At 43.5% G+C, this 15692-nt stretch overlaps 1 protein-coding gene across 2 annotated transcripts in view; it reads left to right on the top strand.

Annotated features, from left to right (window-relative positions):
* The window catches only part of RANBP17 (RAN binding protein 17), a 1522743-nt gene that overhangs the window by 241108 nt on the left and 1265943 nt on the right, over nt 1–15692 (top strand). For both annotated transcript variants that reach the window (XM_078653359.1, XM_078653358.1), the window contains exon 5: nt 3903–3968. In XM_078653359.1, the coding sequence (XP_078509485.1) occupies nt 3903–3968 (66 nt within the window). The remainder of the gene's footprint in view (nt 1–3902; nt 3969–15692) is intronic.

Below are 15692 nucleotides of genomic sequence, written 5' to 3'. Positions count from 1 at the left end.
TTGGAGAAGAGCGTTCAAAGCTTCACCTTAAGCTGAATGATGAAAATTAGTTAAAACAATTATCTGTCAGTTTAGTTATTCCACAGGAGCTTGTGCCAGATAGATGACAATGACGAATGTTAAAATCCTCCATCCAAGCCAAGGACACAAGAACATGTCATGTGCTTGCAACCCCCTCAATTTTCTTGATTAAAGAGTCAATAATGTCAATGTTATTTGGATCAAAATTATTATTATAGAAATGGCAAGAGAGGATGTCAACAACTTAAAATAAAAACCAGCCAAACGTCAATATTCAACATCAGGCAAATCGTTAAGAGGTCTTAGTCTACTTGAAACACTGTCTTTGGATGATAAAATAGTAAGACACTTAGAGATAGAATCAACATCCAGACTTTGAAGCTTAGCAGTGCATGATAGGCCATCTTTGCCATTGGGGGATCTAGTCCTCGCATCCATCCAATTAAGTGTGGTGTTTCTGAAGTGCTTATTTGTCCAACTATAGGCTCATGTTATGGCAGGGAGGCATATTTCTTAGCCACTAGGATGGAAAAAGATAGCAGTGGAGTCGACTCCTTCAAATTGTTAAATGGATTGGCGGAAGCCATTATGGTTGGTCTTTGTCTATAAAACAAAAAACACAAACAGGAGGGACGCAATCCTGCTACAGACCAAAATAGTATAACTACCCCTAAACAGCAAATCACGAACAACAAACTAATTCTTGAAATTAATAGCAACACAATCATTTGCATCTGTTTTTGGCATATCCACTAACCAAGGAACTTTCCACACCATATTAATCTCGTTATATAATAGTTTGCTATTACCTAGTCTCCACCTCAGCCAGTGAATTAACCTATTAACCAATTGATTATGCCCCTCAAACTGTTGAAGTCTAAGGGGGTGGAGCCCCTTGAGCACTATGAGAAACAGTGCTGCCTCGGGTGGAAAGTGCAAAATGGAGAGCTTATCAGTTGCAGATGGCCTGGGGATATACTTGTATTGCTTCCTCCATATTATGTGAATATGACCGTTTTGGGAATATATGGTACAAGTTCATGTACATATGGACTGGCCCTACTTAGAGTGCCAGTGTGATGTCCACAATTTGCCCATTCCTGCAGAGTCAAAGTGGAAGCGCGAATTTTGTCCGAGTCATGTGATGAGCAGCATTTGCAATCAGTGTCCCGATTTGACCCTCATTCGCTCCCAATCGACCCACAACAGAGTTCATAAATGCTATAATCTGGCCTTTAAATTATCACACTTGAGATAAATATGGGAAATTTCGCTAGTCCCCACTCTCTCCTTAATAGCAGCAGTAGAAATGTCAAGAACTTGATTTGATAAGGTTAAAGGATGGGTTTTCCTTTCCCACACGAAGGGTGCTTAACATCTTTTTTTTCTTATTGGCTGGGTGGGAACCACACCTTTTCAGTACTCGTCTCCTGTGGACTCTGATGGGCGCAAGCAGGCCTGCTCTTGGCCTGGGCAGTGCCCGGATATGACCATTGTGTCTCCTGCACATAGGAAAGCACAGGATACCCTTGTATTGCTGGCAGAAATGGAAAGCCCAGCTGGATTCTTGGCAAGCGAGTCCTCAAGTGGCAATAAGAACAAAATATTCCATGCACATTCATATTTGATTTGCACTTGGAGGTGGGGGAGACAGGAGTGGTGTTAAAAGATTAAATGATATCATCAACATTCTCCTTAAGTTATCATTCATAAATCCAATAATATATTTAGTACAATACCATGAACATGTATTGTATCTTGCAACAAATAGGTCAAAAAGAATGATATGGCCAAGAATTGTTAAAAGGATAATCAGATATATTTAATAAAAAATTAATATACAGCATGGGAATAAATCCTGCATCCAAAAGCAGTGCCGCATCACAGGGCACAAATCCTTCAGTTATACCCTCATCTTTTTTAGGTTTATGGGTGACGCCTGTTGTGTATACTGTTAACAGAATAAGGTCACTTTAACATTCTTTTGGGTCACACAGGATCAGACGGGCTGGAGAATAAATTGTCCGAAGTTGTAGGTTTCCAGCCCTTCCTCAGTTTACAGTATGTCAGCCAGAGTTAGGGTATTTAGGTCGAGACTGGGCAGCGCATGCGCTGCTCTGCGTAGCAGGCTGTATTCAGGTAGGGACTTGAAGCTCCGCCCATCTCCCGCCCATCTTTTCAATTGGCTCTTGCTACTGTCCTTTCTAAATCGTTGCTTTTCATTCATGAATAGGCTTAGTAGACCCTCCTTGGTACCGCCTTGTCTGCATTTGTAACCTCCCATGAGGACTGGACTTTTTACTTGTGTTGTTACACAGTCTGCTTTATCTAGACTGTGAGCACCATTTTCTTCATTGATTTGCCCCTATTCAACCCACTACGTGCTTTCCTACAAACAATACTCCGCCCACTTTTATTTAAATTACTAATGGTGGTGAGCTTTAACTATAGCGGTAGCTTTTTTTTATTTATTTACTTTAGCAGCCGGTCCGCTTCAAGTATAGCGGGCGCTCTTATGTATTTATTTAATTTGTCAGCGCGGTCCACTTTAACTTTAAGGGCCCGCTACGAAACTTTTTTTTTTTCTTCAGTGAAAGCCCCATACCATGCTTTCACTTAAATAGTGGTCCAGCCCCTTTCTTTAGATGCTGCTTCTGTATTCAGGTTATAGCGAGCCACGTCTTAAGAAAGGGGCGTGGACCCCATTAAAGTAAGAGCACGACCTTGAGCACTTTTACCAACAAAAAAAAGTTTGAACAAATGTTATTTTTTTTGGGTCAAAGCACCCCATGACCTGCATTCACTTTAATTGTGGCCACGCCTCTTTCTTTAGATGCGGCTTGCTGTAAGCTGAATACGGTGAGCAGCGTCTAAAGAAAGTGGCGCGACCACTAGGAAAGTGGTCTCGTATTTGCGAGAGTTTGAGCTATTGGCATTATAAATGACAATGCCTTTTATATATGTGTTGGTTTTGAAAACACATAAATAAAAAGCATTGTCATTTGAAATGCCATTAGCTTAAACTCTAGCAAATGAGAAACCTATTGCATTGCAAGTTCTTGTTTACGTAGTCTTGGAGAGTACAATATTGCTGCTTATGACTATTCTGAATTTAAAGTAATGTGAGGGCTTGTCTCCTGGTGATTCTGCAGTTTTCTGCCATTGGTAGTTTGTTGGCCCAGAGCATGGCTTCTTTAGGCTGACTCGTGAATATGGTGCAGGAAACATTGGAAAGGAGTAGTCCATACAGCTGAAGTTATCCTAGCTCTTTCAGGTCCAGGTTGATTTGGATTTGATGTTTGCATTAAATGTGGATGGTATGGCCCGCAAAGCTGTTGCTTGAGTGCGGGATTATGGCCCTCACCATAGCACATGATTTTCAGGTTTAGTTTGTAGCCATATCTGCACTTCAGCTGTGGTTTGTAAGAGATTTTCTCAAGTTTTTGTTAAACATACCTTGAGATACCATGCCCAAAGAATAACCGTTACTGCGCTTTACCTTAGGGTTTTTCGGGGAGTGTTCAGTATACTTGCAAGCGTGAGATTGCGTTTAAATCTGTGAAAACAAGAACCTGAAGTAAAGTAATGTGTTGCTTTTCCAGATATATTTTCTTCCCCCTAGCCACCAGAAATCATGCTTGACGCTCTGGTTTCTTCTCCACTGACTTATTGAACTTTTCAGATCAGAACTAATGTGATAGCAGTAATGGTTCAATAAATAAATGAGGCACACCTGCATGCAGTGTACTTGGCCGCACACCAAGCAATGCACAAAATGACATACACAACTTCCAAAAGGCTACTTTCATCAAAATACCTGCAAGTTTCAAAGCCATCGGTTGCTTGTAGACCTAATTTAGCATATCTTGTTTTTTTTACAGGGCACTGTGGATCACTGTGTAATTGGAGTAATGATTCTTTCAGAACTGACTCAGGAAATGAACTTGGTATGTATGGTCCAAACTAGTGAAAGTAAAGGTTTGCCCATGTGCACTTATTGGTGTTATAAAACATGTTGTTAGCATTTGTATATTAGTAATGAGAAAACAAAGGTTTACAGTCAAATGATCCTGGTATACATAGTAAACATCTTCTATGCCCACCTTATTATGTGCATCTGCAACTGCCCCTTACATTTGTCCCAGTCCATTATGAGCACCACCCCCTGGATTCTGCCTCAATCCAGGCCCTTTGCTCCATTCGCAACTCACCAACTATCACCCATGAACCCATGCCCTATCCCACAGGGGTGCATCTGGATGCCGAAGAACTGACCGCATTCCCTCCAGATTTTACAATGTTTGTATGGGCAACCCCTTGCACGCATTATGGAGCTCTATAAACTCATTCAGCGATCAATACTCATCTTCCACCTCTCCAAAGAAGGGTCTTCAAACTCTTCCACATTTGTGCCAAGCCATGCATAGCAATGACCATGCCACAGCAGGGCTCCCCTATCTGTCACGGTCCCCATCTGCTACAGTGTGGAGCAGTACAAGTCTAGGGACGCAGGGAAGTGTCCAACCAAGAATGCCCCCAGGCATGCATAAACCCCGGGCCCGAACACCTCAAGACCACTACGTTGCCAAGTAGTGTGGAAAAAGTCCCCTTGGTGGGCAGAACAAAGAAGACAAAGTGGTGTTGCGACCATCCCCGCCCTCCACAGCCTATTTATGGTGACCATTTATACTTTTAATATTGATAATTGGCAGTTGGGAAATACTTTGTGTTCTTAACTAGAGTGTTGGTTATATTTTTAAGTTCATCCATTTCATTGCTAGTTTTTTTCTCCTACCCCTACAACAAATCCAAGAATCTAACAGGTCAGTAGCCATCTTTTTCACGTTTTTAGTTTCTCCACTGTCCTTCCACTTCACTTTTATTTATTTACGGCGAATTACGAAGTTCCCCAGCCACCCATTCACGCTTGCAAACTAACTTTGGCCTACACACCTTTAGTTTGGGGAACTCATTCTATACTTCAATTTAATATATAAGTAATAGATAATTTAGAAAACACATAGGGGTCGATTCCGATCCGGTAAAATGCGCTCCGAATCGTCGTACGGAGAGTTTTTTCCCCATACGAATCGTACCCGTAGACGTCCCGTACGTACGACGAAGTACGATCCGTACCAGGTGCCAAACTCCGTACGAGTCGTACAGGACTCCGTACGACTCAAATCTCCGTACGAGTTTCACTCGGAACCGGCTGTACGCGACATCACTACGGTTCGCGGCTGGTTTTTACGACCCAGCAAGTACGATTCGTGTCGGGTACGCGCCGTACGACCCTTTTCCTACGGGAGCCGAAAACAGTCGTAAACGCAGAGTTCGCGCCGAAACAGGTACGGAACGCCACCCCCGGGTACGGCACATACCCCCCATGATCGCAGGGGTACGCGCCGTACCCCTGTGATCATGCGGGGTACGTGCCGTACACCCAGCGTACATGGGGTACGCACCGTACCCCATGTACGGTGGGTGTACGGCACGTACCCCGCATGATCACAGGGGTACGGCACGTACCCCGCATGATCACAGGGGTACGGCGCGTACCCCTGCGATCATGGGGGGTACGCGCCGTACGATGTGTAGGTGATCGTGCGCTTTTCCGTACAAATCGACGTGTACCGTACGATTCGCGTCCGGGTCGGCCGATCGGGATCGAAACGGCTCCGGATACGATTCGTACGGACGGGGGTTTTACCGGATCGGAATCGACCCCATAATCTGAATATCTTTAGGAATATCGCCCCCTTAAATGTATACATCGACACAATAAGCATGTTAAATATATCGTTATTAAGAACGGCACCTCCAATCAGCGCACTGCATCACACTTACTTAATGTGACTTAGACTGGCTTTCAAGTTGAAGCCAGTATTACATTCAAACTTGTGTGCATCATGGTGAAATCTGTTCACAGTCAAAAACAAGCACACTTGTCAATTGCCTTAACAATCTCCAGGGCTATCTAGAAGCAACGTAAGGAGATCTTCTGACTTGAAACCAAGATGTTGAAAGACTCTGAGCTGCCACTCAGTCCTTCTCTGGTGCAGCATCATGTTTCTAGAACTGCTAACCTGAAGGATTCTGATTTCTTGAAGACCTCCTTCAATTCCACAAACACCTAATAACCTGTTTAAACACTATATTGACTTTAATCCTCTTTCCCTATTCTCATTTTTCTTTTTATTCTCTTGTTCCCCAAACACCGACTCTCTCCTCCTTTCATCGCTCCCCTCCAAAATGCCCTTTGCTTCCATCTCTAACCATAATACCCACTACGCCTGGATGTTTCTGCAATTCCTTTGATTCTGGATGTAACCCCTTTAACTCAGCATCTTCCACACTACCTTTACAGTGCTGTGGAAGTGAACATCACATCATCCCCCTAAAGCAGGGAATCGCTTTGGTGCTTGCACCAGAGGGTTTAGCTTTTAGAGCGCCTCCCTTTGGCTGCTGGGGAAGAGCTTCAGCGGAAGAGCTTCCCCAGAAGCTTGAGAATTTATTTTTTGCTGTGAATGAAGATCAGCGTGCATGGCGGTCTGATGTCATCACTTTGGATAGTGTAAGTGGAGGGTGCCTTTTGGCTCCTTCTCTTTTCACTCCTTTCTCTACACTGGGCACAGACCCAGTCAGGTCAAGACTAGGGAACAAAAAGCAGCCTTGGCAAAAATCCTCAAACCAGCCCACTCCTTTAGTCTCCTCGCCTAATCTTTTCCTATTCATTCATTCATTCTCTCTCTCTCTCCTATTCTTTCATCTCTTCTTCTCTCTCTCCCACTGTCTTGCTAACTTTCCCATCCCCCTTCCCTCCCCTTCTTCGCTCACTCTTGAAGCCTTCCTGTTCATGCCTGTGCATGCTACAATTAACCTCGGGAGCTGAGAAAAGTGTCAGAGGCACCCCACGAACCCCAGCAGTCTTTCTACCCTTCTGGGCAAGGAATATTGGAGCGTTTACTCCTGATTTGCCTGCCCCAGAGGGGCGGAAGCCCACTAGACACCAAGATTGTTTGTAGTAGTGGCCATAACATCCTGTCAATGGCCTGCTCCACCAGCCATAAAGGCAGTCCAGTCTTTATATCCCTCTGGATAGGCAGATTTGGGAACCTACCCTCAAGCTGCCCTCCTTGAAGTGACGCAGAAATTGCATTGGGCACCAATGACAATATTATAGAAAGTGCACTAGGGTCTCGACAGACGTTTGCGCCTGCTCCTTGTGCCTTACACTATGCCGTTGCCCCAGCAACGTATTAACTCCGTGGGCAAAGAGGCTAAAAACCTGTCAAGAGGTTCACAGTAAGTGTGTCCCCTAAGGATCCCCATAAGCACCCCACTCTTCTAAGCACGGCTGGTCCACCTCCAGTGAAAAACAAAGACATAGTTTCAACCTTTGTCTCTTTCTTGCTCTAATGCACTCTCCTCAGCACAGTGGTGAACTGTCAGATTCTGTGAATACTCTGACAGCATTTTTTTTGTGATCTTCCCACTGTCCTGGTGTCCACCGGGCGCATCTTCTTCAGTGTAGTGTGCAGAGCAAACAAGGACCATGTATCCTATATTGAGTTCTGGCCCAAGGATTAGTGTCTAGAACAAAAAAACAAAGATTGGGTTGCAGCCCAGCCTGTCCTTGCGCCTGGCGACACCCATCTTCTATCATTTATAAAACGTAAACAGTGGGATGGTTTGGCTTGCCTAAATCCCAGAACGTTTTCTCGCCCAGAATGTTTTGCACATGTCAAATTATGCATCCAAAATTAGATTTTTCTGTAATTTATGTGATGGAAATCCTGGTCTCTTCCAGGCCCAGTCTCGCCCAATCGGCCATCAAGCGTTTCTCTGGCAGACTGGGAAGGAGCGGGCCAGTTTGGTTTCTGGGGGCCATGATGGCCACATTACATACATACTGTGCTTCTAGGAAAAATAATGGTTGTAAAGCTTGCTTAGTTAGATCACTTTCGCTTCAAAACCATTTGTTGTTCCATTTGGCTGGTGCAGTATCACCATGAGCAGCGCCGACCTTCCGCGCTGGCTTCAGGAGGAAGAGAATAAGGGCTATGCTGTTGCTTGGTTCAGAGAGTCTAGTACATAATTGATAAAGGCACTTCGAAATTTAAAACAATGTATTTCTTTACAATGCGAATGTTGCAACCTATTCTAGTAGTATGTTAACTTATACCACTGCATTGAGTGGCAGTTGTAAGAAGTGATAGATTCTAAGCCTGAACTTGGAAACTTTCATGCCCGGACCCTCTTTGCCCCGAAGGCTATCTATTTTGTTCCAGGCACAAAAACTGGTTGGACTACTACACACATTTTCTAGATTGGAATAGCTGTGAAATACTAATTTAAAAGATAATTGCATGATGGTCGGACCAGGAAGCTGCAGGATATCCTTGAATATAATTTGGGGATTATTTGAGAAATCTCATCTAGTGTATGGCCTGCCGATGGGCGGACTTGTGTAGTACTTGCAAGAGGCCTACTGCACTCATAGTTTCCAGAAGAGCCATTGTCTCTTTGTGTGTGATGGCCTCAAGATGAAAATTAAAATCACCTATTATGGTGAAATCTTAGCGCATACACCGGCTTCAAACTGTGAACCAAAGTACTTTCCAAAATTACTTCCTAGGGCCGGGCGGGCTGTATATGAGCAGTCCTTTGAAATATTGTTTTTTTGTGAGCTCAAAACAGAAAGAGATTTGCAATCCGGAGATGAAGCTGTCAGATTTGTCCATAAGAGAATCTTTATGAAATATGGCTAAGCACCCTTCCCCCCGTTTTAGGTCTCGCCTAGGCAGCGCTTGCGCTGTCTCTTCGAGACATGCTGTATTCAGGATATGAAACACAATTGATGGACGGAATGCAGAACAAATCAAAACATTCACCCCCAGTCAAGAGATCTGACTAAAATCCATCATTCTTTTGCTCACCATGCCACCCCAGTTTAGACCTGGCCATATGCAAATCAGTCTTAACCCTGTGCCTCATGGGAACAGTCCAGTCCGAACTGCCTAGCCAGGTCATGCCTGGAGTGGAAACAAAAATCCTAGGACCCGTTTACGGTCCAGGGAAACCTGGCTTGGCAGTTCTGTCTGGACTGTTCCCATGAGGCACAGGGTCAAGACGGATTTGCATATGGCTGGGTCTGAACTGGGGTGGTGAAGTGAGCTAAAGAATGATGATTGATTCAACCCAGATCTGTGACTGGGGGTCAGTGTCTGAAAACTTCCAGCACTCCATCCATCATCTCTTTGTGAATGCTGTATTCTGGATATGGAGCATAAACCTCCGCCCACTTTCCACCCATCCTTTTAATTGGCCACTGTCCTTTGTTAAATGGTGGCTTTACATTGGTCAATAAGCTTAGTAGTCCCTCCTTAGTCCCGCCTTGTCTCTCCTTGTAACCTTAACCTCCCATGAGGACACCTCCTGTTAGATGTGTTGTTACCCCCTAGGTTTTAATTACAGTTTCAAGGCAATATTTTCTTAAAAGGCTTCAGACAGGACACACACTTGGTCCTAAGCTAGGCTGGCAGTGGTTACTTCACTCACTAGAACATCTCACATTTATATGAGACCGTCTATAAATTTCCCTTCATCCGCTCCACACTGAGTACAACCTAATCCGAAATTAATGTAATAATTCTTTTGTCACATTTTAAAGCTACTAATTGTATACATAGACATAGCTATTTGAATGTGCAATGCATTATAGGTAGAGTGGAATTACCATATCTTCTACAGGGTGCTGTACCATATGTGACCAAAAGAGGCCCCCCTTTGGCAACATATGCTACTGAACTCTGCAGCATGGGTAGGTAAAAAACATTGCCATTTATAATGCCAATAACTCCAACTTTGTAGACATGCAGTGCTGGCGCCTTGCTCACTAGAGACCTCTAGGAGCGAATATATGATGATATCCCGCAAACGAACACTCTGCATACCATTACTCCGCATTTATAACAACGTGGATACAATTACTCCGTAGTACCATCATTTCGCACATTTTTTGCCCGCAAATAACTTTACCACGCATGCCTTTACAACGCAAAGGCATGTATGATAAAGTTATAAACAGTAAAAATACTCGCTATATATATATATATGTGTGTGTGTGTGTGTGTGTGTGTGTATCTATATACATATATTTATGTAAATAATATTTATTTATATATATATTAATTAATTATATATATATATATATATTTTTTTTTTTATACCCTTTTTACCCTAAAAAATAATCCCACCCTGGACCTTTAAAATACCCCTGCACCCCAAAATACTAACCCACTCTTTTTCCTTAAAATACCCCAGTACCCTTAAACACTAACCCATCTTGACACTTAAAATACCCCTGTACCCCAAAACTCAAACCTAGCCCTGAACCCTAAAAATACCCATGTACCCCTAAAATACCCCTGTACCCCAAAACCCAAACCTAGCCCTGAACCCTAAAATACCCCTGTACCCCAAAACCCAAACCTAACCCTGAACCCTAAAATACCCATGTACCCCAAAACCCAAACCTACTCTGGAACCCTAAAACACCCCTGTACCCCAAAACCCAAAGCTGACCCTGAACCCTAAAAACACCCCTGTACCCCAAAACCCAAATCTAGCCCTGAACCCTAAAAATACCCCTGTACCCCAAAACTCAAACCTATACTTGAACCCTAAAATACCCTTGTACCCCAAAACTCAAACCTATCCGTGAACCCTAAAAATACCCCTGTACCCCTAAAATACCCCTGTACCCCAAAACCCAAACCTAGCCCTGAACCCTAAAATGCCCCTGTACCCCAAAACCCAAACCTAACTCTGAACCCTAAAACACCCCTGTACCCCAAAACCCAAAGCTAACTCTGAACCCTAAAAACACCCCTGTACCCCAAAACCCAAACCTAGCCCTGAACCCTAAAAATACCCCTGTACCCCAAAACCCAAACCTGACCCTGAACCCTAAAAACACCCCTGTACCCCAAAACCCTAACCTACCCCTGAACCCTAAAATACCCCTGTACCCCAAAACTCAAACCTACTCCTGAACCCTAAAATACCCCTGTACCCCAAAACCCAAACCTAACCCTGAACCCTAAAATACCCCTGTACCCCAAAACCCAAACCTACTCCTGAACCCTAAAACACCCCTGTACCCCAAAACCCAAAACTAACCCTGAACCCTAAAAACACCCCTGTACCCCAAAACCCAAAGCTAACCCTGAACCCTAAAAACACCCCTGTACCCCAAAACCCAAACCTAACCCTGAATCCTAAAAACACCCCTGTACCCCCAAACCTACCCCATAACCTTTAAACACCCCTGTACCCCAAAACTCAGACCTACCCCTGAACCCTAAAAACACCCCTGTACCACAAAACCCAAACCTACCCCTGAACCCTAAAATACCCCTGTACCCCAAAACCCAAACCTACTCCTGAACCCTAAAACACCCCTGTACCCCAAACCCCAAACCTACTCCTGAACCCTAAAAATACCCCTGTACCCCAAAACCCAACACTAGCCCTATACCCTAAAAATACCCCTGTACCCCAAAACCAAACGCTAGCCCTATACCCTAAAAATAACCCTGTACCCCAAAACCCAAACCTACCCTCAAATCTAAAAATACCCCTGAACCCCAATACCCAAACCTATCCCTTAACCCTTAAAATACCCCTGAACCCCTAAAACATATACCACAACACCCCCAAACTAAAACCATATACATACCTTAAACTTAAAATTAAAAAACATATGCTTTTACCATTCATGCTTTTAAAACAAATTTCGTTGTAAAAGCATGCGTGGTAAAAGCATATAAGTTGTAATGGTTTGCGATATAATAGTAATGCGGAGTAATAGTACTTGCGGAGTGAAGGTATGCAGAGTGACGGTATGCAGAATAAAAAATGCGGAGTGAAGGTGTTTTACCCTAGGAGCAGCTTACGGTACTACAACTAGACATGCAGTGCTGGATCCTTGCTCACTAGGGACCTCTAGGAACAGCTTGCGGTACTGCACTGAGACATACAATGTTGGTTCCTGGCTCACTACACAAGCATATGCAATGCACAAGGTCTCGCATTCCTGAATGTATGAGCTATTAGCGTTGCATTATTATTTGCAACGCCAACACCTCAAACTATCAGTGGTGTTCCACCCTTTGCAGCGCAATCCTAAAAACAGGTGGCACAACTAAAAGGCTGCAAATCCAGGGTCCAGCAACCCCGCAAACCCTCACAGGTTATGAGGGAATAAATACTGGTAACAGAAAGTTAACTAAAATAAACGTGTGAACATTAAAACAAAACATCGTCAAAAAGAAAACAGTCTCTTTCAATATGGTGCCCAGTAATGTGGGAGCCAAGCATCTTCCCGCAACCAGCACATCGTGCCTATAGCACAGAGTGCCTACAAGGAAATCGGTGATGAGGTAAAGGGCGAATCCAGTCATGCTCAGCAAAGCTGTGCAGATGCGCAGATAATGGCTTTAAATAACTCTCCATACGAGGGGTGCGTGTCAAAAATATCGGTGCTTGCAGAAGGAGCCTAAAAATAAGTGGCGATACTAAAAGGGTGCAAAACCAGGGTCCTGTAACCCCGCAAAACCTCACAGGCTCTCCTATGAGGGAATGAATACTGGTAACAGAACGTTAATTAAAATAAACGTGCGAACATTAAAATATAATCTCATCAAAAAGGCAAATAGTCACTTTCAATATGGCGCCCAGCAGTGTGGGAGCCAGGCACCTCCTCAAAACAACACAGAGTGCTTACAAGGAAATCAGTGATGAGGTAAAGGGCGAATCTAGTCGATTTCAGCAGAGGAGGGACACAGGATTTTACTTTCCCAAAAAAAGACTAGGCCTCAGATCCATCCTGGATCTTCATCTTTTCAACACTTTATTCTGCAGGGCAGATTCAAAATGCTTTCCATGAGTCAGGCTCTGCCTAACCACAATGAAAGGTATAAGATGGTGTCACTGACCCGTCAGAATGCCTACTTTGCTTCACCTTCAGGGTCTCAACACTTCTAGTTTTTGGTTTTATCTTTTGGCTTGACAAGTATTGAGCAAAATGTTGGCCTTTGTAGCTGCTTCACTCAGAAGGTCACGGGTCAATGCATTACCATACTTGGACGACTGTGATGAAGGCCAGACTGTTCTGCAATAGCCTTGATACCTCTTCAGTGCACCATAACTCACCTGCATGACTCAGACTTCACAACCATGTCCAGAAGTCCTATTTCATCCCCACCAGGTGCTGACCTTCCTAGGTCCAATGCTGGGCTCTATCTACAGGAAGACTTTTTCAGGATATAATTCTGAATCACGTTCACATCTCTGTTCTACAAGTCCATGCCTCTTAGACTTTATGCTTTTGCTTTCTGTTGATGCGGTATGCCAGATGGCTTATGAGGGCCTTTCAGTGGAGCCTGGGGAGCCTTTTGACTGTGGTTCGTATTTTTCAGTCTGGTCTTCCAGAACTACACTGGTGGAAGAGCCCATTCAACCTCACTGTAGGTTTCCCATTCCATCCCCTCATCAACAGGTTACAATGGCCATGGATGCCTATTTGTTGGACTTGTGGGCATATGTAAGTGACATTTTGGCCCAGCAGTTTTGTCCGTGTTGAAGCATCGGCTACACATAAACATTTTGGAGCTGTAAGCAGTTCACATGGCTCTGAAGGTCGTCTTCTCCTCCATACCCAGGAGTACAATGCAAAACTATCGGACAGTTCAAACCCCATTAAATATATCATTAGACAGGATGGTGTGGGGTCCTGGACCCTGTGTTAAGAGGGCAGTCAGGCAGAATTACATCTTTCCAGTAGCAGTCCATCTTTTGGGGTCACTGAACGAGTGGGCAGAAGTTTTACATTGTCACTTACTTGAAGATCATGTGTCGGAAAACTACCACAAATATTGTGGACATGATGTTCTGGAGTTAGTGACGCCCACATGTGGACTGTTCACCACAACCCAGAAAATAAATCTTTCACAGTGTTGTGTACCACACTTCCTTTGGAATAGGATTTTTCTTTAGAGCCAATTAGTCACCAGGTCTGCTTTATGCATTCTCACTGATCCCGCTTATGTGAAAGTCCTACATAATGTGGGGATGGGCTGAGTTCAACTAATCCTGGTCACCTCAGAATGAATATATGTTGTTAGAATGTATGTAATACATCGCATGCCATTACAACACGCTGGATTTAGGAATATTATAATTTACTATTCCTATTCCTACTCCAGTTTTTGCAACATCAGGGAAGGTGTTGCACTGTAAATCCAACACCTTCTGCCCCCTACCACAAGTCGTTGTAGTGACTTGCGAGGCAATTTGAATGCAATGTAACAACGCGGTCGTTGTAATTACAGCGTTGTAATTGCATGCAATGTGAAGTTGCTCTCTAACTTTAAGGTGAATCCTTAATGGAATCATGTCATGCTGCACAGAATATTTCTTATTCTGCTTACGAGCAAAGAGATTGGTGAGAAAAGTCTTGCCAGATTTCTGGCAGTCTTACAGGATGGTGTTTTTATGGGATTCTGAGCCCGGCAGCCGAGTGGAAGGAGATTCTATATCAGAATCTAAGAGTTCTATTGTTTCCAGAAGTGATACTGGTTACAGGATGGAATCATGGTCGTCTGCAGAACAGTGGAAATCCTTTAATGATTTGGGGGCACTATGTAGGCCCTGATATGAGTTAGGTGTTGTGGTAATTGCAGCACACCAGGGTAAATAGCACATGCATTTTCAGACTCGTCTGATCACAAGTTCAAAGCTCCATGTGGTATTTATCACATCTGCTAAATACCACATGTCTGTAGTCCACGTGCACTATTTACCGCGTGTGATATTTACCTAATGCAAATGATAACATGTGGCAAATAATACCCAGTTACAAGTGGAAATGATCACATTAAAATACCTCTAGTCAAAAGCAGGTGGTAAAAATTCCTGAAAGTTTAGGTAATGAAAGAAAAGCTGTAAGATGGTACAAAAAAGCTAATATAAACACAATAATGCATAAAAAAAACCCACAGCACAAGCCCTGTTTGGGAGAAAAAATAAAATCACGCACACAGCTGCACACAGGCTTAGACCTACATAAACAGTCATGCATAGGTGAAACTCCCACACGCTGATTGCAGCATCTCACACTTCCATTCCACTTCACTCGCATCTTACTGAGAAGACAAGTCAACCACTCATCAAGATTACAGTGCATTATGGTTGTTGAAGTCCTATCTCAATACATGTCAACAGCACCATTAGAGAGTTATTAGCCCCCATGACATCACATACATGGATCCATGTCACAATGATGAGGTTTCTCAGCGAGTCATCTTTTTAACAATCACATGTACTTCCATTACAACTCTTATATCTCTTACTTTCGATTCTTCTGACCATGAACATTCTTTCACATCTTCCACACTAGACATTTGTTAGTGTTTGTGCTTGTCAACTAACTGAAGTACCTTGCATCTCAAGGTTTGGGACCTGCTTTTAATGTTCTTAACACCATGTGGGAATGTTGACAAAGTATTGATTTTGTCTATTATTTCCATCCATTGCATTGGCATTTTTTTTTTTTTTGTGGCTGCATCTTCAACATAACTTGTTACGTTTGACAATCATGATGTATC

Source organism: Lissotriton helveticus, chromosome 7, assembly GCF_964261635.1.
Source record: "Lissotriton helveticus chromosome 7, aLisHel1.1, whole genome shotgun sequence".
NCBI lineage: Eukaryota > Metazoa > Chordata > Amphibia > Caudata > Salamandridae > Lissotriton > Lissotriton helveticus.
Note: the sequence above shows the minus strand (reverse complement) of the source record. Positions and strands in the feature narration are given on the sequence as shown.